Here is a 26495-nt window from a genome sequence, read left to right as displayed (position 1 = left end):
ACTAGAGCTGCACATGATCAGTAGGACATGTTTAAAAGTTCTAGAATCTTTTTGATCAAAGGTCCAAGACAAGGGCTCCAACCAATGTCACCCATGTGTGAGGATTAATATCCTACTTGTCCTTGGAGAAAATTGTATTAACATAAATATGTAGTAAAATTCCAGAAAATAATTAGGTTTCTATTTTAGTTGTTTATAAAATGCAAATTTAGGTGTTTATTTTTCAGCTAATTAGGGGTTCTTTGTGGGTACTGAAAAACTGGTATTTATCAGTGTTTTCACAGGGTAGGTACTATTATTGGATTCCTTTCCTGTTTGAAACAAATATATATATTTGTGCAGCTGAGGCACTGTAGGAAAAGCAAAAAAAAAACCAAACCCCCCTAAAAAAACAAAAAATCAGAGTGGTGGATCCAAGGAAAGCAAGAGGAGGGGATAAGAGACTACTATGAGAAGTGGTGTTTTCCAAACACCTTTTAGACCAAAGTCTATTTTATCCAGCATCTGACCTGGGTCACAAGTACCAGGCAAATCCCAAAAAATAGATCCATTTCTTGTTACTCACTCCCAGGGACAGCAATAGCTTTACTTAGTCTATCTGGCTAATACATTTTATGGACTTTTCTTCAAGGAACTTGTCCAAATCTCTCTCAAATCCTGATATGCTAGGCTCCATGACCACATCCTCTGGCAACAGATTCCTCAGCTTGAATGTGTGTTGAGTGAAAAAGGTACTTTCTATAATTTCTTTAAAATCTGCCTGATTGTTAGTTTCACAGAATGTCTTCTTGTTTTAGTATTATATTAAAGGGTAAATAACCATCCTTTATTTACCTGAGTAAGAGAAGAGTGTTAAATATAGAATTGTCAAAAAATATAATTCTCTGCAATGCAGAGTAGCACATTTCCAATCAGATTTACAATGAGTATTTTTATCACAAGTGTTTAGGACAAGTTCAATGAAATCAAGGCTCACAATCCAAAAAGTATTCTGCTCTGGGGAAACACTTGGATGGCACCTACTCTTTTTAGACAAAGAATAACCCCAGATATAATTTAGGGTGTTTTGCAAATTTAAATACGATAAAATTTCAGATTTAATCATGTATCATTTTTATAGAAATACAGCAGATAAAGGACCATACATCCCATTCAGCTGGCCCATCAGGGTTAAAATCCCTTTCTCTCCCTCAAAAAGCCTCTTGAGCTTGTCCCATACTTTCTTGAATTCTGATACTATCGTCTCTGCACCTCCACTGGGAGATTGTTCCATAAATTTACCACTTTTCTGTAAATAAATATTTATTTATATTACTCCTGAGTTTACTCCTTTTCATGCTCATCATATGACCCTTTGTTCCAGAGCCTCCTCTCTGCTGAAAGAGGCCTGCTTCCTATACATTTCATCCTTGTAGATTTTTAAATGCCTATCATATTGTCCCTTCCCTTCCTTTCCTCCAAAGCATGCATGTTTAGCTCCTGTCAACGTATGCTTTATGATGAAGACTGCTTGTCTATTATATTAGCTACCCTCTGGACCAACTCCATTTAGTTTATATCCTTTTGAAGATGTGCTCTCCAGGATCCATACACAGTACTACAAATTAAATCTCACTGGAGACTTCTACAGAGGCAATACCATTTCCTTTTTCTTGCTGTCAGTTCCTCTCCCTATGCACCCAAGCATACTACTGACTTTTGCAATCACCTTAGCTACCTGTTAGGCTACTTTAAAATCATCAGATATGATCACAACCAGATCCTGCTCTTCTTTTGTGCACAAAACTTCACCCCAAGTACAGTATTGCTCCCTTGGATTTTTGCAACCCATATGCATAACCCTGTATTTTTTTTTTAAGCTTAAAACTCTTAGCTGCCAAACTAGTGACTATGGGTTTGATTCACTAAAAATGATTCTCCATAGACACAATATGAGAAAAAGCCTTAGCGAATCATTCCCTAATTGTATTTAGAATATCTACCAACCTTGCTACCCATGATTTTTTTTTTTGGTAAATAGGAACACATTTAAGGAGCTGGCCTGTAATTCTTCTCAACACAATCATGTTGGGAAAGGGGTGTCCAACCTTTCCATGTGAAGGACTACAGTACAGGTTTTTTTCCCACAAGACCTGATTCGCAATTGTCATACAGACATTAATTCAAAGAGCCAAAATTTAGATATTCTTTGTATAATGTAGTGTAAAATATCCTTTACACTACATTATAAAAAGAAGTAGTTTTTCAACTGTGCTTTTGATATATATATATATATATTTATTTATTTTTTTTGAGTAAGGAGGTACCTGTTTGGTTGGTAAAAAAGGATTTCAAGTATCAACATAGAGAGGGCATTTCAGTGATAGTGAGGAGGAGAGGAAGAGAGGACCAAGCATGGAAAGAGTAGAGGGAGAGGGTTAGAAATTTGAAGACCTGGCTGATGATTTCTAAGTTATAAATTATGCTCATTCTAATTTGAAACCAGCAGCAGGAATGTTTGCTTTGTCCTTGGAGTATTTGTCTGTAATGATATTTTCTGTATTATTTTTTTTGTATGTTGTCTTAAACTTTGTTGTACATCACTTTGGAAGATTTTATTGTAAAATCTTGAAAGCAATTTATACATTTTATAAATAAATACTTTTTAGTTTATTATTTTTTTCATTTTAAAGAAATGAAAAACAATATATGGAAAAAAATGCCTGTGCACACAGTCACATTAGGTAATTTTCCTCGGTTTGGTCAGCACTTGTGATTAATAATAGATATACACCCAAGCAGTTGTGAAAGAATGCCTGTGTAGAATACTATTAAACAAACCACAGAGCACTCATTCATTACTGCGCATAAAAAAAATCAATCTCACAAATATGAAGGTAAGATCGTTATTTTTTACTCTCTTATATTGATATCACACTCCCAAATTGTTTGGACTCTTGCATCTTTTCTTATCGAGTACTATATTCATGTAGAGGTTAATATTCAAAACTAAATATTTGAAACATAGAAACATAGAAATGACGGCAGAAGAAGACCAAACGGCCCATCCAGTCTGCCCAGCAAGCTTCACACATTTTTTTTCTCATACTTATCTGTTTCTCTTAGCTCTTTGGTTCTATTTCCCTTCCACCCCCACCATTAATGTAGACAGCAGTGATGGAGCTGCATCCAAGTGAAATATCAAGCTTGATTAGTTAGGGGTAGTAACCGCCGCAATAAGCAAGCTACACCCATGCTTATTTGTTTTACCCAGACTATGTTATTCAGCCCTTATTGGCTGTTTTTCTTCTCCCCTGTTGTTGAAGCAGAGAGCTATGCTGGATAAGCGTGAAAAGAAAATTATTCCTTACCTGCTAATTTTCGTTCCTGTAGTACCATGGATCAGTCCAGACGGTGGGTTATGTCCCCCGTCCAGCAGATGGAGTCAGAACAGAGCTCGAGAGTCCCGCCTGATATACCAGGGCACCCTCTGCCGGAGCTCAGTATCTTGAATAACAAAGCCCAAAAGAGCAAAACAACACAATTTGGATCAAGAGCCCTAACGTAAGGCAACAGGAAGAACAATAAACAGGCACGACCCAAACCAGGTCGAAACAGTCAACTTGTGAGGAGCTGTACAACCCCTATAGAAAATAGGAGCGGAAAAGACAGACTACCTAAACGAATCCGAGCAGGAGCTGAGCATCTCATGGCGGTGGGCGTCTGGACTGATCCATGGTACTACAGGAACGAAAATTAGCAGGTAAGGAATAATTTTCTTTTCCCTGTACGTACCAGGATCAGTCCAGACGGTGGGATGTACCCAAGCTTCCCTAAACCGGGTGGGCCCCTGAGAGCCCTGCTTGGATAACCTGATCGCCAAAGTGCCCAGGAGCCGAAGGTGCCAGGTGTAGCCGATAATGCCTCGCGAAGGTATGCAGCGACTTCCACGTCGCCGCCCGGCAAATTTCTTGCGGAGAGACGGCACGAGACTCCGCCCAAGACGCAGCTTGAGAGCGCGTAGAATGAGCTCTGACGGCCCTAGGCGGATCCCGACCGGCTCCAATATAAGATGCCGAGATGGCATCCTTGATCCAGCGGGCAATGGTCGTCTTCGATGCGGAGGAGCCCTTCTTAGGTCCCGACCAGAGCACAAACAGGTGATCGGAAATCCGGAAGGCATTGGTAACCTCTAGGTAGCGGAGTAAGACCCGCTTGACGTCCAAGTGACGAAGAGACCTCGACTCCTCTGGAGAGAACGCCGGAAGTTCCACCGTCTGATTCATGTGGAATGAAGAGACCACCTTCGGGAGAAAGGAAGGTACAGTACGCGAGATCCCCGCTTCCGAAATGCGAAGGTAAGGCTCCCTGCAGGAAAGAGCCTGCAGCTCCGAGATGCGACGGGCAGAGCATATCGCCACCAGAAAAACAGTCTTCATAGTGAGGTCTTTAAGCGAAACCTCTTGTAGGGGTTCAAAAGGAGCGCTCGCCAGAGCCCTGAGAACCAGGTTAAGACTCCACGACGGACAAGGGTCCCTGACCGGTGGTCGTAGATGTTTGGCCCCCTTCAGGAAGCGGGCGATATCCGCTTGGAGAGGCAGGGAGACCGCCGTCTGTACCAGAACATTCAGGGCCGCTACTTGTACTCGCAGGGAATTGTATGCCAGACCCTTATCCAGTCCGTCCTGCAAAAACTGAAGAATCAGAGGTACCGACGCCTCCGTGGGTCGGGCCCCATGATCGGCACACCAGGCCTCGAAGACCTTCCACACGCGAACATAGGCAACAGAAGTAGAAGGTTTGCGAGCCCGGAGCATCGTGGAGATTACCGCCTCCGGATAGCCTCGGCGGCGGAGGCGGCGCCGTTCAAAAGCCAGGCCGTAAGACAAAAGAGTGCCGCCTGCTCGAAAAATACCGGTCCCTGCTGCAGGAGCCGAGGAAGATGACTCAGACGTATTGGACCGTCCACTGCCATGTGGAGTAGGTCTGCAAACCAAGGGCGACGCGGCCACTCCGGAGCTACGAGAATCACGGGGCCGCTGTGATTCTCTATTCTGCGAAGTACCTTGCCCACTAAGGGCCAGGGAGGAAAAAACATAGAGCAGCTGACCTGCCGGCCACGGCAGAGCTAGAGCATCCGCTCCCTCTGCGCCGCGCTCCCTTCTGCGACTGAAGAAGCGCGGGGCCTTGGCGTTGAGGGCGGTCGCCATCAAGTCTAGTCGCGGCGTTCCCCAGCGTCGAACCAGGAGATCCATCGCCTCGTCGGAAAGGGACCATTCGCCGGGGTCCAACCTCTGTCGACTCAGATAATCCGCCTGGACGTTGTCCACGCCGGCGATGTGGGAGGCCGCAAGCCGAACCAGATGAAGTTCCGCCCATGCCATCAGAAGCGTGGTTTCGGCGGAGACCTGTTCGCTCCTCGTCCCGCCTTGACGATTGATGTAAGCCACCGTGGTTGCGTTGTCCGAAAGAATCCGCACCTCCCGGTTCCGAACCAAGGGGAGGAAACGGTGAAGAGCTAGACGTACAGCTCTGGTCTCCAGACGATTGATTGGCCACTTCGCCTCCTCCGGAGACCACGTCCCCTGTGTGACGCTTCGGTCGCAGACGGCGCCCCACCCCACGAGGCTGGCGTCGGTGGTCACTACTACCCAGGAGGGGACTTCGAGAGAGACGCCGCGGGCCAGGTGAGCCGGGACCAGCCACCACTCCAGACTGTCGCGCGCTGCCTGGGGAAGGGGCAGAATCACCTGATATTCCTGCGACACCGGTTTCCAGCGTGAGAGCAGGGACGCCTGCAGTGGGCGTAGATGTGCAAACGCCCAGGGCACCATGTCGATGGTGGATGCCATCACTCCCAGAAGCTGCAGGTAATTCCAGGCAGTGGGTTCCGACAGGGACGCGAAATGACGCACTTGCTCCCTCAAGGAGAGGGCCTTGTCCGCACGCAGGAAGACCATGCCTTGTTGAGTGTCGAAGGTCGCCCCCAGAAAATCCAAGCGTTGAGATGGAACGAGAGAACTCTTGGGAAGGTTCACAACCCAGCCCAGGGAGCGAAGCATCTCCAAAACTCTGGCCACCGAGGCCTGCCCATGTGAGAACGACTTCGCCCGCACCAGCCAGTCGTCCAGGTAGGGATGCACTAAAATTCCCTCCCGTCGAAGGGCCGCCGCTACCACCACCATGATTTTGGTGAAAGTCCGCGGGGCTGTCGCGAGGCCGAAAGGTAGGGCCCGAAACTGAAAGTGCTGACCAAGGACTTTGAAGCGTAGATAACGTCTGTGTTCCGGACGTATGGGGATGTGCAGATACGCCTCTGTCAGGTCTAGGGAAGCCAGAAACTCCCCCTGGTGGACCGCAGCAATTACCGATCGCAGCGTCTCCATGCGGAAACGGTTGACCCGCAGCGAGCGGTTCACCTCCTTCAAGTCCAGGATGGGTCGGAAGGAATCGTCCTTTTTGGGAACGACGAAGTAGATGGAATAATGGCCCGAGCCCACCTCGGCGAAAGGGACGGGCACAATAGCGTCTATGTCCTGGAGTCGGTCTAATGTCTGTTGAACCGCCATCCTCTTGAGATCGGAGCCGCAAGGAGAGAAGAGAAACCTGTCCCTTGGCGGACGGACAAACTCCAAGGCGTAACCGTGTTGTATGGTGTCCAGGACCCACTGGTCCGAAGTTATGCGTACCCACTCCTCGAAGAATTCCGAGAGTCGGCCCCCGATGGGTGGACTGGAGGAGTGGGTCGCTCTGGCATCATTGGGAAGATTTGGTGGGGGGGTTCCCCTGTCCTGAAGCCTCTCTCGCGGGCCGCCGCCCGCGAAAGGAACGCAACCAGGGCTGTGGTCTACTGGAGGCTGCGCGAGAGCCAGGTTGCCGGTACGATCTGTAACGCCGCTGTGCCCTCGCTCTGGTCCTAGTGGAGGCAAACGCCCCGTAAGGACGCTGCCTATCTTCGGGCAGACGATGTACCGAGTTCTCCCCTAAGGACTTGATGATTTCGTCTAGGTCGTTGCCAAAGAGAAACTTCCCTCGAAATGGAAGGGATCCCAGGCTCGACTTGGAGGAGGCGTCCGCAGACCAATTACGCAGCCACAGGAGCCTCCGGGCTGCTACTACCGAAACCATGGACCGAGCCAGTACACGGAAGAGATCATACAGAGCATCTGCCCCGTAAGCAATGGCAGACTCCAGGCTATCGGCCTGGGCAGCTTCCTCCGGAGGTAACTGCTGGGACGTTAGGAGCTGTTGGACCCAAAGGAGACTAGCCCTTTGAGTCAAAGAACTACACATCACGGCTCGCATTCCCAAGGCCGAGACTTCAAACACCCTCTTGAGAAACGTCTCCAGCTTGCGGTCTTGCGTGTCCCGTAGGGCCGTCCCGCCCGTGACGGGGATCGTCGTCCTTTTCGTCACCGCTGAGACCGCCGAGTCTACCTTGGGAAATCGGATGAAATCCAAGAAATCCTCCGGCAAGGGATACAATTTTTCCATAGCACGGGAGACCTTCAACGACGCCTCAGGAACGTCCCACTCCCCAGTAAGGAGCTGCAGAAAAGACTCATGCACCGGAAAAGCCTTTGCCCTGGGCCTGAGGGCGGCCAGCACTGGATCCCCTTTTTTGGATGATGTCGCAATCGCAGGCGCCACTGGTGCCGGAGGATCCGGAGGCGGATCCAGATCGAGCTCCTGCAGAGTTTGCTGAAGAAGGTCCTCCAACTCCTCCTTGTGAAAAATTCGCAGGGCGCGTGGATCATCTCCCTCCGCCTGTCCCTCCGTGTGTGCAGGATCCGGCGGGTCCGAGGGGTCAAACCCCGACGGGAAAGCCCCTCCCACCGCACGCGGCTGGGATGGCAAAGCAGAGGTCCCTGTGACTGCCCCAGCCGGGGTCAGGGACCCGGGGGGCGGGACCGCAATTTTCGGGATCTTGGGCGCAGGAGGACTCGCTGAGGCACCCCCCGGATCTGCCAATCCCTGCAAATATGCAGTGTGCATTTTCAAAATAAAATCTGGGGAGAAAAACGGCAGACCGGGAGGCGCGGCAGCAGCGAGATCCTCTTGTGGCCGATGAGCGGGCCGTCCTTCCTCGGGGCTTCCGTGCCGGCGGGGGGGCCCCTGAACTGTGCGCCTTCCTTCTCCTGCGAAGTTGCTGCGCCCGGATCCCCCTCCAAAATGGCCGCCCTTCCCGCCATCGGCGAGGAAGTGGCCGGCCCACGCTTCCCGGGCTGCGGGGAGGGTGGCGTCGGGACGGAACCCGAGGCGTGCGCGTCCCCTTCCCCGTCGGGGAGGCAACGAGGACACACTCCCTCCCTCGAGAAACAAGACCCCGGGTCGCCGCAGGTCTCGCAACGCGAAAAGCGCGGCATAGCGATGCCGCCGAAGAAACAGCGCCTCGGGGGGGGCCAGAAACAAAAAGCGCACCGCGGGGGAGCCCAAGGGCCCTCCGAGCAACCCAACCAGTCCACAGACGCCGGCGGGAAAACCCCTCTGCCGGCGCGCCCAGGCCCGAGAAAAATTTGCCGGGCCGCGGGACCGCTGAAGTGCGCCGGAGCCGGCTTTACCGGCAAAGGAGAAAAAAAGCAGCTGAAGAGAAGAAAATTCACACAGAAACCACACTTACCCCCAACGGAAGGAGAGGGAACTGCAGAAGGAGGCAGAAGAGAGGAAAGCACGCCTCCTCAAAAATCAAACTACTTTTAAATTTTTTTTTAAATTTCAATAACTTGATCCAAATTGCTAAAGAATATGACAGACAGAACTGAAGAAAAAGGTCAAGAAAGAACCAAAAAACCTGTCACTCTGGGGAAGCACTGTTTCCCCAACTCGCATCTGCTGGAGTCAGAAAGATACTGAGCTCCAGCAGAGGGTGCCCTGATATATCAGGCGGGACTCTCGAGCTCTGTTCTGACTCCATCTGCTGGACGGGGGACATAACCCACCGTCTGGACTGATCCTGGTACGTACAGGGAAGTATCAGTTTTTCTTCTCCCCTGCCGTTGAAGCAGAGAGCTATGCTGGTTATGCGTGAAGTATCAGTTTTTCTTCTCCCCTGCCGTTGAAGCAGAGAGCTATGCTGGTTATGCGTGAAGTATCAGTTTTTCTTCTCCCCTGCCGTTGAAGCAGAGAGCGATGCTGGATATGCGTGAAGTATCTGTTTTTCTTCTCCCCTGCCGTTGAAGCAGAGAGCTATGCTGGATATGCGTGAAGTATCCGTTTTTCTTCTCCCCTGCCGTTGAAGCAGAGAGTTATGCTGGATATGCGTGAAGTATCAGAAAGGATATCTTGAGTTAGATGGATAACTTTCATAATTTGTGAGTTATCCATCTAAATGGCTTTGAATATTAACCTCATATTTAATATAAAATAAACTGTCTATTAAATGTTCAGTCAACCTTCTTCAAGCTAGGAAAGATAAGATTAAATGGCTCTTTTAGATGCAATTATAATCAGTCAGTTTTCAAGGAGTCAAGCTTAATTAAAAAAAAAAATCATGTGAAAGCAACTATTTGAGAGCTGGACCAATGTATCATACAATGGTGATTTTACAATGAGCACCCAGCTGTTGAGCTTCCAACTCAGCCACCGCATACCCCTTCTCATAAAAAAAACTGTCAAAATGTCCTAACTCCTCTGGACTTCCTTCCCCCCACTCCAGTGCAAAGATTCTCCTCCAATCTGCAGGACTTCATGCTCCATCTACCCCCTGCATGCCTTCACTCCACCCCCCCCCCCCCCCCATCACTTCCAAACCAGGGGAAAGTGTGGACATTAGCCTGGTGGTAACAACAGCAATTGCAACTGCCCCTCACTTTAATTTCTATTATAGATAAGAAGCTTGTGCATGAAAGGAGGCAAGGCTACTGCAGCAACACTGAGCATGCAATGCCTCATTCTCCACACTCACGTACCACCTGCTGCTGTCACTATCAAATCAGAAACAGACCCAATAGTGTTTTCTGCTTCAGGAGCAACAAGGGGAAGGCAGAAATTAAGTCAGAGAGTCTTGAAAGGGATCAGAGTAACATGCATGTGTGCGAGCTTGGGGGCAGCGGAGTAATGTGCATGTGTGTGTTTGGGGGGGGGGGGGGTTCAGGAACATGTCTGTGTGTGTGGAGTGGGAAGATGGTGTGTGCTGATAGGGAGGCAGGTTGTCTGGTGACTGCCAGTAATTTTACTGCCTGGTTAAAAGGTCTTGAGGGTCACTGGATTTCCTTAATTAAAACACTGCAAGCCTGCCAGAGACTAGCCAATTGGAAACTATATTCATCTGTTAACTATACTTTAGCTTTTTGTCAAAAATTATGTAAAAAATTGCTATGGGTAGAAATTTTCTGCCTTATTGTTTGGAGCCAATCTATTTCACTTTGGAAAACTGACTTCCTTTAAAAACAAAGATTTTTTTTTTAAAGGAGTCAGAAGTATTCGGTTTCACCGCAGTAATGAAGAGCTGAATATTGGAGTCATCATAAAATTTGCCTTGAAACAGCTGGTAGGCGAAATGCTGGCCAACTTCAGCATTTTGGCATTCAACCCAATGAATATATGAGGCATAGGCATTTTGGCATTCAACCCTACAAATATATGAGGTACAGCAATAACAGATACTTTTCATTCTCTATATTTTTTATTCTACAACATATAGAAAAACAAAAAAAGAAAAGACATTGGGACTGTATATATAATAAAAATAAATCTGGATGGTTTGGAGGTTTTTTAGACCCCTGATTGTATTACCCGATCATATGCTTACAAGTTCCTCATGTGAACAATGCATATGGGGTTCTGAGGTCTTTTACTCCTATTGAATATTATTCGTCTGATGCTCAAAAAATGTTTTTCAAAAAATTTGTGAAAGCAATTTTCTGTGGTCATCCTTTAAAAACAAACAACTTAACCTTCATGGTGGACTAAGTCAGCCTAGCCTAAAATATAAGCCCCAAGACTGCATATGATCTGACCACTGTGCTCAGACATGGATAGTGCATGTGGATATATCCCACACCAGGAGAATAGCGAAACAGTACAGGTGGAGTCAAGAGATGTCAGACTGTTTAATGGTGAGGTGAAAGAGGCAGTTAAAGCCAAATGGGCATCATTTAAAAAAAAAAAAAAAAAAGGAAAGCAGACCCAAATAAAGAAAATGGGCAAGAGCATAAACACTGGCAATTTGGATGTTAAACAGCAGTAAGGCAGGCCAAGGGAGAATTTGAGAAGCTTGCTAGAGAGGCAAAAGTAAAAAGCCTGCAAGGGAGTCAGCTGGACTGCTAGATGACCCAGGTGGTAAAAGGGGTGCTCAAACAAGATCAGGAAATGCCAAAAAAATGGAATTAATATTTTGCCTTGGTCTTTACTGAAGATGATGGGCACATCCCCACACTAGAAACATTCTGATATTGAGCAACTAAAACAAATCTCTGTGATAATGGAGAACATAATAGAACAAATTCACGAAAGAATAACAAATCACAAGGACTAGATGGTATCAAATCCAGAGTCCTGAAATAACCCAAACATGAAATTGCAAACCTGTTGCTAGAAATCTGTAATTACCATTTAAAACTGACAATACCTGAAGACTGTAGGGTGGCCATTGTAATGTTGATCATAAAAAAGGGTTCCAGTGGTGATCTGGGAAACTACAGACCAGTGAGCCTGTCAGAGCCAGGCAAAATGGTAGAATCACTATTTAAAATCTAAATTACTGAATATCTAGACAGACAGTGTAATGAGAAAAATCAATATAATTTTAGCAATGGGAAGTCTTGCCTTACAAATGTACTAGATTTTTTTAAAGGTATAAATAAACATGTAGATAAAGGTGAGAGCAGATGTATTGTATTTTTTTATTTTCACAGGGTATTTAACAAAGTCTCCTATAAGAGACTCCTCAGAAAATTAAAAAGTCAAGGGATAGAAGGCAGTATCCTGTTGTGATTGGTAAACAAGAAACAAATGGTTGGTGCTGGAACATGTGCTGTTTAACATATTCATAAATGATCTGGAAAAGAGAATGACTAGTGAGGTGATAGATTTGCAGATGACACAAAATTCTTTAAAGATGTTAAAACAGCAGCAGATTGCAAGGAATTGCAGAAGGACCTTGCAAGATTAGGAAACTAGCATCTGAATGGCAGACAAAATTCAATACAGAAAACAGCAAAGTGATGCACATAAGAGAAAAATAATTATAAGTACACAATGCTGGGTTCCGTATTAGAAACCACCATCCAAGAACATGACCTTGGAGTCCTTGTGGTCTTCACACTGAAATTCTCAGCTCAGTATGCAGCAACAGTCATAAAAGCAAACAATGTTAGGAATGATCTGAAAAGGAAGGGACAATAAAATAGAAATTATATTGCCTCTTTACAGAGCAATGTTGTGACCATACCTTGAGTACTGTGTGCAGTTCTGGTCATCTACAGCTCAAAAAAGATAGGGACCAGAAAAGGGGAGGGTGATAAAAATGCTGAAGGCTCTCCTGTGATGACAGGATACACAGGTTAAGGCTTGGAAGAGACACAACTGAGGAGGGATAGGATAGAAGTTTATAAAATCATGAGTGTGGTGGAACAGATAAAGGGTGGTATTTACCCTTTCATATACAACTAAAACAAGGGGACATGCCATAAGATTAACAGATTTAAAGCAAATCAGAGAAGTATTTTTTGCTCAACAAACTGTGGAATCTGTTGCCAAAAAACATGGACATGGCAAATAGCATAGTGGGATTTAACAGAAGTTTGGACAAGTTCCTGGAGGGAAAAAGTCTATACAACATTATTAACAAAGAAGAGTGAGAAAAAGCTATTGTGATCCTTGAGAGTGAGTAATAAATCTACTTTGGGATCCGGACTGGCCATTGTTGGAGATAAGACCCTGGGCTCTGCGGATCTTGATCTGATTGAGCATGGCACTTCTGATGTTTTTATCTCAGCCCCTGTGGTACTACAGAGAGCGTATCAGGAGATAAGTAATGAAAAACCAGTAGAAACTACAACATTTTTATTAGCCTCAGTTAAACACCCAGGCATTTGTTATTCCATCACCAACAATTTTGCACAAAGTTTACAAAGTGCAACATTAATATCCCCCATACAAACTTACCTCCATACAAATGTTTTGGGGAGCTAGGTCCGTCATTTTAACCTCCCATGTATTTCTTATAGCAAAACTGTCTCACTGCTGTGCCCCCTTAAACTATTCTCCATCTCTGAGAACTTCAAGTTCTGATGTCCACCCAATGCCTTACTAGCACACCAGTTTGGTGGACCTAAGTCTAGTCATTTCCATCTTACAGTTAGTGTGTGTGTGTGGGGGGGGGGGGGGGGGGAGGGGGGGCAGGATACAAAAACTGCTCACACAGACATTTACTGTGTTCTAATAAACTTCTATTCATATGAACAAAGGCTAATAAAAAGTGATATGTAATTCATTACTGCAAACAGCATGTAACAAATGAACCAACTCAGCTGTTCAATAGGTACGCTAGAGAACACAAAATCCCTCATAGAAGCATGGAGTTGCAGGCTTGAGAAACAGAGTCTATATTCAAGAGCAACTGGGTAGGAAGCAGATACTACCTTGTTCCTGAAAACTGCAGAATAGATTTGATTGCTCCTGTGTTAATATAGCCTGGTCAAAGAAGGACTCCCACTGACAAAACGAAGGCAACAGACTTTCCTACAAAGCTTGATATAAGGGGAAGAACTATTTTATTGTTATGGATTAAGTTAAAGAGGGGGCCTCAAAAGTTGCTTCCTTTTTTTTTGCTTTCCAGCATATGGAATGTTGGAAAGAAAAATGTAAAATGGATTAATATCCATCTGTAGGCAAAATAACTTTCCAGAAAAGGAATAGAAATTCATCCTATTTGGCATGCAAAGAAAATATGACTCTCTCATAAGATTTCAAACAGCATAAACAGCAAATCAGTATTTTCAAAGAACTGAGCATCCAAAAAAGAAAAAAAAAAAAAAAGGTTCCAATCGCTATCTACGGGAAACTATTAGAAGTTGTTCCTACTTTTAGAATGCTGACCAGCCTCCACTCCAAATGCCAAATGCCTGTGTTGCTCTGTCACTCTGTGACAGAGCAACACAGGCAAAGACAGAGACAGGGAAAATAATGGAAGCAGCATGCAAAGAACGGACAAAAAAAGAGCTTCTAAAGTACACATATCCACCAACCCCTATAACACCCACACCTCTATACATGCTCCCCACATACACACTTGCTCCCATCCTTCCCCACAACCACAGGTAAAATAAATGAGACTGCTTCAAAATTCTCTCCTCTCTCACACCCGTATACACAAATATTTCCCTTGTTCCATTCTCCCATAACCCCACACCCATACTCTCCAGCTATACATACGGTACTCCCAACCCTCCAAAAAACTCCACACCTCAAACTCCCACTACACATGTAAACCTCCCAAAGGCCCTCACCCCATAAACCTGCTCAAATATACACATCCATCTTCCAACACACACCCTCTTATACTCAGCTACACATATGTTCATACTCATATGCGGTAGACACACCTAAACAAACAACCAACACATCCAAATTACACACAACCCCACCCACTAACATCCACACTTCCTAACGACCATATCTGCTACCTACAGACATACCACAAAAAAACTCCACACATAATGCCCTCCTACCCTCCTCACCTACACACTACACATAGTGCCACACCCTATTCTCAAATACACACCCACCTATACACCTCCCTCATATATCCATACCCCATGGCAACCCCCATCACCACTATAGCCATACACCCCTTCTACAAATCTATGTTGGAAAGCAAAAGCCATGCCTATGCAAGTTCTCTACTTTTTAAATACATTTTACAAATTATGATAAAAAATCAACCCTGAAATAGACGAAAACCAAAAAAGTAAAAAAAAAAACCCTCTCCTTCCAGTCACAAAAGGAATTTCTTTGGAAACAAACAAATAGTAGAGGAGTAGCAAGGTTACAATTCAATCAGATAACCAAAAACGTTTATAAACTCATATACATTATAAGAAGCAAACAGAAAAACGCAATGTTTAAATGTCATATTTAATTTTCTCACTCTGATGCAGCTTACACAACTTACTTAGGTCCCAAAATACATAAGAAAAATCCTTTAGTTTTAATTTATACCTTGACGGATAATATAACAAGCTCTCTACCAGTCTTCAGTATGTCAACTTTTAACGCCAAACTTCAGCCTTCTTCACTGAGTAGCTCTTGAAACATCAGAATAAAGTCAATTTAAGTAAAATTATTCTCAATAATCAACTCTGGTCTGTTTCAAGGAAAAAGATGATCAACAGCATTCTTTTAGCAAATCACATGAAATTCAGAGCCTTAATGCTAAATGAAATCCAAAGACAGGTTCACATCATGAACAGAAGTTGACAATTTCTCTGACTTTTAAAAAAGATAGAGGAGAAAACCACAGGAAAATTAGTAATCTGTATATTGCTGTACATTAATGAATTTTCAAAATTGTCTATCCTCCTTTGCAATGCCAAATTGTTCTGTACTAATTTATTGCTCACTCCTATTAAATTCAACTTTCTATTCTGATATCTCCCTTCTGTTTATTCTTTTTCAGGTATCTTTTATTCTGTAAACTGCCCCTTTAATTCAACTATAATTTCTTCCAAAGTCTTCACATTAAGGACCAAAGTATGCTTTATTTCCACAATGGCCTGCCAAATTTCTTTTAAAGATACTTTGCTACTGGTTCTGGAATTCGTGACTAGCTGTTCTGCTCCTTGAGAGAAGATTGCTGCTGCTGATCATTTGTCCACTTTTGTGCTCTCACAAACAAAATCATTTCCTTATCACCATCAACCTCGGGGGTCTTCAGAGTCCAGCAAGGGCTCAAGTCTAAAAAGGCTCCCACCTCCAGAAAGCCTTCTTTGACAAACTGTCACAGCTAGTTGTTGAGGTTAATTCATTTTGGACTCCACAGACACAGTGAAAGTGTTATGTAATGCTCCATCCGGTGCTATGTAATGTTCTATCCTGCAAAGTCCCCCCATCTGAGTAAGGAGGGCATTATCCAACCAACAATTGCCTTGTCTTTTGAAGATCCACAGAGGGGAAGGTGTGACTCTTTCCCTTCCTCTTCATCACTGGGAACACACAAAAATAAAAGGGCTGGAAAGCCCCAAGTTCCCTCAAAGATCACAAAAAGGTAGATACTCAAGGCAGCATTATCTGTATTAGAAATCATTTTGTCCTATTCCTGGGAACTATTTCTTTGCACATTTATTTACTATTTATTTAAAATTCTTTTATTCTGTCTATAAAACACTATTAGTCTAAGTGGATTACAGAATAAAACATCAAGCAATATTACACTAACACAGACAGAACATAAAATCAAAGTGAACCAAAAGCTTTGCTTAAAAGAGCTGCTTTTACATGTTTCTGGAACAAATTAAAATCTGCCAATTTTGTTGAGTTGCTTGAATAAATGTGCCATCAATTTGTAACCTATTTCAAAGGTTTTTTCAAGGGCCAAAGAGATCAGAGCTGTTTTGTATTGTGCCTTCTAAAATAAATGCAGTGCCTTCTGAAATAAAGAATGCTAATTTCGTACCTTACTGACTATACCTAGCTGACATTGCACAACATGCTTCGTGTCTCTTTGTCACGTAAGTAACAGCGCTAGAGAGACTGAAGAATGGTATGGTGTTAAAGAAACTCATGCATGGTTTTCTTAAAATGAAAATTCATAACACCAAGCAAAACACTTATATTGGTCTTGACCTAGCAAAAACACATGTTGCATATGGTTTACACATTCATAGCACAGTAAAGAAACCAGCACATTTATTCTATTGCCACACTGGGTAGTAACAATGGGCAATCGCGACCAGAAACAATGAGTGGTCTAAATCCCATTGCAATGGTACTCAAGGAAGATTAAAAAAAAAAAAAATCCAAACAAATTTCTCTTTTAGATGAAAAACAGGAACATTTTGGGGCAGATTTTTCAAGGGATACACGTGTACCCCCAGAAAACCTGCCCCAAGTTCCCCCTGCGCGCGCCGAGCCTATGTTGAATAGAGTATTGGATACAGTTTCCTATAAGAGCTGCACAAACTGCAGCTCCTTTTGTTAAAACTTACATTTTACTGCAATACAAGCAGCTAGTTTTGTTTTGTTTTTAATCAACATACCACTAAATAATTTGGAATTTATTATGTTGTTCTTTACCATCTGTTCAGATTCTTGGCCATAGATGCCTAATACACTTAAGGTTATGCTTTTTAGTTTAGTTTTTCTTTTTTTAAACCACTGAGGGTCACAAAGTAGAAAGATCACATAGTGCACTGAAAAGATTAAGAATGAAACCACTCAGCACATATACAGTGGTTTCTCAGAATTAGAAAACAAACTTTTGTATATATCCTTGTTTTCTGGGAAGGAAGAACCATACAAATATCAATCTGGCAGCATGGACAAAGCACTAAAGCTTAGCAAGCAGGTTAATGCTTATCTGAACACACTAAAATAGCATGATATCCATTAACGCCTTAAATAATACATAGAAACAGAGAAAAAGAAATGCAGTAGAAAAGGACCAAATGGTCCATCCAGTCTGCCCAGCAACTTATGGTGGCACCAGCCATCCATACAGGTCCCCCCCATAAATGTATCATCGGGGGGTGGGGGGTTGCAACTGCCATGCCATACAAGTTACTCCCATACTTAGTTTCCCAAACCGTTAAAGTCACGGCCCTTGTTGGTTGTTGTCTGAGTTCATTTCCCCATTATATCTTACATAAGAACATAAGCTATGCCATACTGGGTCAGATCAAGGGTCCATCAAGCCCAGTATCCTGTGACCAACAGTGGCCAATCCAAGTCACAAGTACCTGGCAAGGACCCAAACATTAGACAGATCACAAGCTACTATTGCTTATTAATTACCGTAATAGCAGTTTATGGATTTATCCTCTAGGAACGTATCTAAACCTTTTTTAAACCCAGTTACGCTAACTGCTGTAACCACATTCTCTGCCAATGAATTCTAGAGCTTAACTATGCACTGAGTGAAAGAATTTTCTTCAATTTGTTTTAAATGAGCTGCTTGCTAACTTCATGGAACACCCCTTGGTCCTTCTATTATCCGAGAGAGTAAATAACTAATTTACATTAACTTGTTCAAGTCCTTTCATGATTTTGTAGACTTCTATTATATCCCCCCTCAGTTGTCTCTTCTCCAAACTGAATAGCCTTAACTTCTTTAGCCTTTCCTCATAGGTCAGCTGTTCCCTGCCCCTTATTGTGGTCGCCCTTCTCTGCACATTTTCCAATGCAAGGCGGTGACCAGAACTGCACACAATATTCAAGGTGCGCTCTCACCTTGGAGCGATACAGAAGCATGATGACATTTTATTTTCCATTCTCTTCTTAATAAGTCCTAACATTGTTTGCTTTTTTGATCGCCTCAGCACACTGAGCCGACGACTTCAATGTATTATCCACTATGATGCCTAGATCTCTTTCCTGGGTGGTAAATCCTAAAACAGAACCTAACAGAGTAACTTAAAGCAAGGATTATTTTTCCCTATTTGCATCACCTTGCACTTGTCCACGTTAACTTTCATCTGCCGTTTCGAAGCCCAGTCTTCCAGTCTCGCAAGGTCCTCCCTGCAATTCATCACAATCCGCTTGAGATTTAACTACTCTGCATAATTTTGTGTCATCTGCAAATTTGATCACCTCACTCACTGTACCCCTTTCCAGATCATTTATAAATATATTAGAGAGCACCAGTTCAAGTACAGATCCCTGAGGCACTTTTTCCACTGTGAAAACGGACCATTTAATCCTACTCTCTGTTTCCTGACTTTTAACCAACTTGCAATCCATAAAAGGACAACACTTCCTATCCCATTGATTTTGTAGTTCTCTTAGAAGCCTTTCATGCGGGACTTTGTCGAACGCCTTCTGAAAATCCAAATACACCACATCTACTGGTTCACCTTGTCCACGTTTTTATTCACCCATTAAAAAAAATGTAGAAGATTTGTATGGCAAGACTTCCCTTGGGTAAATCCGTGCTGTGTCCCAAACCATGTCTATCTAAATGTTTTGTGATTTTATTCTTTATAACAATGCCAGGAAAAATCATGGAAGCTAAAGTCAGGCTCACCGGTCTATAGTTTCCTGGATTATCCCTAGATCCCTTTTTAAATATCGGGTTACATTGGCCATCTTCCGGTCTTCAGGTACATTGGATGATTTTAATGATAGGTTACAAATTTTTACTAATAAGTTTGAAATTTCATTTTTTAGTTCTTTCAGAACCCTGGGGTGATTTACTACTCTTCAATTTGTCAATCAGGCCTACCACATCTTCCAGGTTCAACTTGATTTGGTTCAGTTGATCTGAAACATCACCCATGAAAACCTTCTCCGGAACGGGTAAATCTCCAATATCCTCTTCAGTAAACACTGAAGCAAAGAAATTGTTTAATCTTTCCGTGATGGCCTTATCTTCTCTAAGTGCCCCTTTAACCCCTTGATCATCCAACTGACTCTCTTGCAGGCTTTCTGCTTCGGACATATTTAAAAACGTTTTTATTGTGAGTTTTTGTCTCTATGGTCAACTTATTTTAAAATTTTCTCTTACCCTGTCTTATCAATGTCTTACATTTAACTTTCCAATGCTTATGCTTATTCCTATTTTCTTCTCATGGATCCTTCTTCCAATTTCTGAATGAAGATCTGTTGGCTAAAATAGCCTCTTTCACCTCACCTTTTAAACCATGCCAGTAATTGTTTTGCCTTCCTTCCTTCCACCTTTCTTAATGCATGGAATACATCTGGTCTGGGCTTCTAGGTCGTTTTGGGCTTTTTTTTTTTTTTTCAATGTCCATGCCTGTTGCACACTTTTTACCTTTGTAGCTGCACCTTTCCGTTTTGTTTTCTGTTTTCACTTTTTGTCAACACTTCCCTTTCGAAAGTTTAGCGCTAGAGCCATGGATTTACATACTGTCCTCCTTCCAGTAATTAATTCAAATTTGATCATATTATGATCACTATTGCCAAGCGGCCCCACCACCGTTACCTCTCTCATCAAATCCTGCGCTCCATTGAGAATTGCTCCCTCTTGTCGGCTCCTCAACCAATTGCTTCTTAAAACTGTCTTTCATTCCATCCAGGAACTCTCTCTCTCTAGCATGCCATGATATTTCACTTACCTAGTCAATACTGGGGTAATTGAAATCTCCTATTATTACTGCACTACCAGTTTGGTTAGCTTCCCTAATTTCTCTTAGCATTTTCACTTACTGTACTGTAAGAACTGGTTAACGTAGCTATTAAAATTTTAGAAAAGATCAACACCCACCAAATTTATTTAAATGGTTATTTATATCAAATTATTTATGCTTATTATGAGTTCTTATGGTTTCTCAGTATGACAGGACCTACTGACTGGACACATCAAACAAGGTAGGTTAGGGGACATTAAATGGATCAAAATCATATTACATTCATCCTTCAAGGACAATAACCACAAACTGATTCCAGGCAGTTGGTTTTATTATATGGCTTAATTATGATAATGTGATAAGAAATTATACATATATAGGTAATAATACTAATAATACAGTGTAATATTCTTACGTAAAGCTGCCAAGCACAGGGGCATAGTGTGTTCTATAGTCCATCTGGGTGGCTTTTTTATTCTTCATCTTCTTCTCGCTTGAGTCAGTCCTTTTATCTACTGTTTTGCTGTATTAGTGGGCTGCCATGTGGTTAAGGGCTTCTGTCAAGTCTATTAAGCTAAAATATTAGGTATGTGTGTCTTTTTGCCAATTTGTGTCAGAGGTCAGTTACCTTATGACCTCTGTGTAGTATCATTCTGCTAGCAGAAAGCCAATGTGAGGATATGTAAGTAGAAGGCAATTGTGTCAGGGATTAATCTTTTAACCTCAGAAATGGGCTTGGCTTCAGCTGAGACAGCAATGGGGCTAGGGACATGCTTCTACATATCTCTGTATATTCTCAAATTGCTGTAGGGGTTTCTGTGTGGGCTCTGAGTTCAAAGAGCAGTCAGACTTTATGCTAAATTGAATACTTCAGATCTGCTTTGATTTGATCACCAGGATTTCATTACTGAAAGGGTGGTTGATGCATGGAACAGAATGCCAGTGGTAGTGGTGGAGAAAAGGACAGTATCTGAATTCAAGAAAGCATGGGGGTAAACACAGGGGATTTCTGAAGGAGCGGTGGGGATGGTAGAGCTAAGAGTTGGTATAGCTTGGCCATGTGGTCTTTTTCTGCCATCATGTTTCAATGTTTTCTCCACCCTACAAATATTGTCATTAGTTTACCCATGCATCAGGTGTTTAGATGGGAAATCACCCTATCAGTATCCATCCTCAGCCTAGCAGTTGACCATCCCTAACTCCCCGCTCCACACTTCTTCCTCCCTTCTCCATTCTGCCCACTGATGACTGAGTTGGCAGGAGGAGGAGAATGTATTGCACTAGTCTGATCCTTCTGCTTTGAAGCTCAGGCCTGACGTATTTTGAAAATTGTGCATGTGCCAACCACAGATGGGGGAAAAAGTGTGAAATGTGTGCAAGTTGGGAGGGCTGTAGAGTATATGCTTATGCCAGCCATTGTGTTGTGTGCTCAGAGGACGGGGGGACAGATGCTAAACGCTGGTTGCGGAGTGAGTTTTTTCCAGCTGATGCTGGGAGGAGTGGGCTGGGGTGTGCGATTTTGCTAATAGCAACTCCTGATGCTCTTTGTGGTCTTTTTTCATATCTGCATAGTGGAAGATTTATGTAAGGAAAATTCCTTGCTGTGGGAAATTTTGCAATTAAATTTCCTACCCATGAGCTTTATATGTGCATATTTTGCAGGTTATGGAATTTTCTACATAATTTTCCACAGCTGGAAATTGTGTATGTCAACTATCGGCACATGCGCACAAATGACAGATGGACATCATTGTTAGGCACATAAGGTGTCCCTACAGTACTTTACTGTAAAAAAAAAAAATGCCTAAAAACAGATATGGCTTCATCTGAATAGAAATTCACCTACTACAATACAAACAACAAAGCTGAGTTATTTTGGTATTATGGTATAAGTACATTTTTTGAAGATGAAAGAAAACATTTAATAGAATATGATTTGACCCAGCACTTACCTGATCTAGGTTTCAAGCCAAATGGAATATGAGAATTACTGTCTGATGTTCTTTCATACTCCTATTTCAGGGAAAAACACAAAGTAAGGCAATATGCACTGAAGGTTAGATTGTATCAACACTGAAAAGGGGGAAGGGATTTCTTAGGAAGTAAAACTGTGTGAAAACAATGAAAAAAACAACTATATCTATATGATCTTGCAGTGTACTCAGTATCTAGAACCAAATATATATGGATGTAAATACATATGTTTACTCTCTGTCGTGTGAAAATGCAATCTCTACCACAAAATGTGATAATACCTTACTAAAACAGACTCAAACTAATAAAAAACCCCCCACAAAAAAACAGAAGAGAACAGAAGCAGAACTAACAAACATTTTATCTCCAGTATTAAAACTTGAACTGTATCTTTTTTCTTAAACATTTTATGCCAGATTGTAACATTAAAAAATGTTAATCTCCATCTGTTTATAGTTTGTGAATTTAGTTTATTCTGTTCCTATGAATCCTGAACTTCCCCTTTTAAGGGAGGAAAAAGTAATAAAAAGAAAGAAGAACTGTAACTTAAAATGCTGACATCTGAATTCTCTTCCAATAGGTATAAAAATTAAGAAAATGTCATAATGTGCAGCATATCAAAACATATGCTTTGCTTATAAAACGCCTGTCAAATTAGATAATGTTCTTATGAAAGAAAATGTTCTTAGGAAGGGATGTGACTATCTTATAGGATGGAACATCACTCTGTGACATGTAATTGTATACCAAGGTCTTATAACAAAGGCCCTGACTTCCTGTAGTGTCTCGGGGTAGATTTTGCAGCAAGGTTTAGAACAGTATGCATCCTAGGTTTTACAATTCTGCTTATTTTTATGTAGATTACATTAGTAAACTATTAATTAAAAATCCTAGCTTTAAATATTACCTTAAATAAAATGTATTTTCTAACATCTTTTGTAAGTGTCTACATAATTTAAATCTTTAAAACAAAGTTGCAATAGCCAAAGGGACAGTTGCTAATTATAAACACAGAGGAAGGAAATCTCATTACAAGCATCCACAATAGATGTAAGATGCCTATTTCCAAGCCCATTGGTACTACAGATTCTTACTATGCTTAAACTTCTGGGATTTCTACAGAAGCTGGCCAGCTGACATGGGATGCTTCTACCCAAGTTCTGATCACAATTTACTGGAACTGAAGAATGTGCATTACAGTCAAGGATACTTAGTCTCTGGATAGCATTCAGCTGTTGGATTCGCTAAGGAAGCAGGAAGTGGTGATGGTCAGACTGAGGAGCATCCAAAAACAAAGATTTCATTAATAGGTTATACATGGAGACCTCAATAGCTATGAAGAAGAGTCATCTGAAGAGGACAAGAGATGAAGCAGAAGAAAGCAAGTGTTGCTTACCTGTAACAGGTGTTCTCACAGGACAGCAGGATGTTAGTCCTCACGTATGGGTGACATCACAGGATGGAGCCCTGTACGGAAAACTTTTCTGTCAAAGTTTCTACAAAGCTTTGACTGACACTGGCACACTGAGTGCACTGAGCATGCTCAGCCTGCTATTATCCCTGTGAGCCTCAGGTGTCTCCCTCAGTCTCATCTTATAGCTAAAAGCGCAAGCGAAACTAAAATAAAAGTAAAAACGTATACAGACCCAACTCCGCGGGGTGGCGGGTGGGTTTCGTGAGGACTAACATCCTGCTGTCCTGTGAGAACACCTGTTACAGGTAAGCAACACTTGCTTTCTCACAGGACAAGCAGGATGGTAGTCCTCACATATGGGCAAGTACAGAGCAGAGGATGCCCGAGAGTGCACCAAATGCACCCAAGACGCGCGAAAGGCGCAATGATGGGGTGGAATTTGGAATGGAGGGCATCTTGAAACCTGTAACGGGTTGGTGGAAGGATGTTGGGTAGGTAACCCAAAAAGAATAAGAGTAGACGGACTGGCCAAACATGGAGCATGCCAGCTAGTCGTATCTAAGCAATAATGGGCTGCGAAGATATGGAGAGAGCTCCAGGTTGCAGCCTGATAAATATGTACAAGCAGCAGCGGCCGAGGGGAAGCTATCAAGGCTGGGATGGATGCAACAGAGTGTGGTTACACACAGTGTTGTAGTGAAATGGCTGCTTGTTGGTAGGAAAGAGATACAGACCGTCAATTAGGAGGAATAGGTCTGTTTGCCCACTGGAACTCGCAGCTTGACTCTTGCCACAGAAGGAAAGAGTTAGGTGGAATTCCTATGGAATGCAGTGCGATCTAGATAGAATGCAAGTGCACTTTTACTATCCAAGAAGTGGAAAAATCCTCTCGCTTTGGTGAGAGAGAGGTGTTGGGAAAAATGGGCAGAGTATATTCTGAGTAAGGTGAGATGCAACGTCTACCTTAAGAAGGATATGAAATTGAATACGTAAAACCACTTGGTCACGGAGGAACACAGGGTCGGATGAGTATATAACAAGGTGTGTAACTCACTGACCCTGTTGGCAGAAATGACAGGAATGGAAAGGCTCGAACAGAGAACCTATGAGACTTATAAAGATAAGATAAACGTTCCATTCTGTGACTAGTGAAAATAGAAGCGGCTTGATCAGTGGATAATCCATGGTAAGCTGACTCAGAAGGGGTTTACCGTTAATCGGGTATCCCCACTTCCAAACGATACACCAATTGGAACAGAGGTGTACCTATGTGGAGGATGTCTGGGGAGCAGAATCCGAAGGAGGAAGAGAAAAGAGTGGTGTAGAAAGAAGAAAAAAGGTAATATCCTTTTGTATGCATCATGTGGTAAATCATGCCATTTTGAATGGTAGGATTTATGTGTGGAAGGTTTTGTGACGCTACCAGTACCTGAGAACATCAGTGAGTCTACGATTTGAGACTGACTTGTGAGAAGGCAAATTGGTTTCTGGTGTGATGGATTGAGAAGTATGGGAAGCATACTGGTCTCAGCCAGGACGTGGGTCTGAGGAACAGTGAACCCCGTCCCGGTTCAACATTAGAAGAGTGCTGGCTATGAGAGGCAGCGGAAGAGACACATTTAAGAGGCCCTTGATGGAAGAAAGGCATCTATGGGAACACATTGGAAACATGTATAGAGAGTAGAATTTGTGCACCGTATGATTCGATTCAGACGCAGAGGGCAAGTTCGGTTGACCTCAGCGTTAGAAGATTTTCCTGCTACACATGTAATCCGAGACCATTCGAGAGGATGGAAACCTACATGGAGAAGGTCTGCTAGTGCATTTAGTAAATCTCTTAGATAAGTGGCCTGAGGATGCATGGAGTGAGCAAGGGCCAAGGGTAGAGCTGCGCAGCTTCCTTGCAGAGCAGCTAAGAGGTTGTGCGTGCTTGTGTGTTGGAAAGCACATTGTCCCTATGCTGTCTGTCTGCATGGACAAAGATTTGTTGCAGAGGCAGTACTGGAAGGCATAAGGGTATAACTCATGGCTACAAGCTCCAGGAAGTTCATGCGAAACTGTGCCTGGAGCGGAATAGACGCATATTGGGTTGAGAAGATTTTTAGTCAAACTCTACAACCCTGAGAAAATGCGAGCATGAGGAGAAGCAGACTAGGTTTTGGTTCTAGATCTGCAATATGGATGAGGGATGAAAGCGGTTGAACAGCTTAGACCCACTGATAATGGAATTTCACTGAATCTAACCCATAGCAGTTTTGGATCTATGAGGACAGTGCATAGTAAAAAAAAACCCTATGGCCCGACAGTGAAGAATTGAGGGGCTGAGGTTATGGAATATGCGCGCAGGGATATGAAAGAACTTATTAGAATGTCTGCGCGGTTTCTGGACAGGAAGGTCATTGTGACTGTGGTGTCCAGAAGTGTTGTATAAGGGATTTATGGCAGTGACAGTAATCCCAGGTAGTAATTTTTAGTGAGTCATGTAGAAGTTAGAGCTCCTTGCGTGGACTGACTGTAGTTATGCAGCTGTCCATGCAAGGAAAGTGTGAATGATGTTGCATTACGTAGAGAAACAGCAGTCACAGATAGTGATTCAATGAAATACCCCAGTTGCCGAAGCTGGTGCAACCGGCAGAGCTTGGGATTGTAATATTGTTGACTCACCATGAAGCACATAGAAAGATTAGAGGTAATGTACTTACTGCGATACGGAAGCTTGGTGACGAGAGATACCATTTTACCTGTGCCTTCTGAAGAAAATTGGTATTTCTGAGGTTCAGGATGAGCGGAGTGTAACTACTTTCTGTTGAAAGAAAGAATAGTGAAATTAAAACTCCCCAATCCCCCCTCCCCTCATGCGCTTTGTAGCGTCTGGGGGAGTGTAC

General features: G+C 43.1%; 1 protein-coding gene across 3 annotated transcripts in view; it reads right to left on the bottom strand.

Moving 5' to 3' along the window:
- Positions 1-26495, bottom strand: part of LRCH2 (leucine rich repeats and calponin homology domain containing 2) — a 395406-nt gene that overhangs the window by 51596 nt on the left and 317315 nt on the right. For all 3 annotated transcript variants that reach the window (XR_003857457.1, XR_003857458.1, XM_029606513.1), the window contains one exon: positions 22175-22235. Coding sequence is in view for 1 of the 3 variants with exons in the window: in XM_029606513.1 (XP_029462373.1) it covers positions 22175-22235 (61 nt within the window). In the remaining 2 variants the exon portion in view is untranslated. The remainder of the gene's footprint in view (positions 1-22174; positions 22236-26495) is intronic.

The sequence above is a fragment of the Rhinatrema bivittatum genome, chromosome 6, assembly GCF_901001135.1.
Source record: "Rhinatrema bivittatum chromosome 6, aRhiBiv1.1, whole genome shotgun sequence".
Taxonomy (NCBI): domain Eukaryota; kingdom Metazoa; phylum Chordata; class Amphibia; order Gymnophiona; family Rhinatrematidae; genus Rhinatrema; species Rhinatrema bivittatum.
This window is presented reverse-complemented; position numbering and strand designations above follow the sequence as displayed.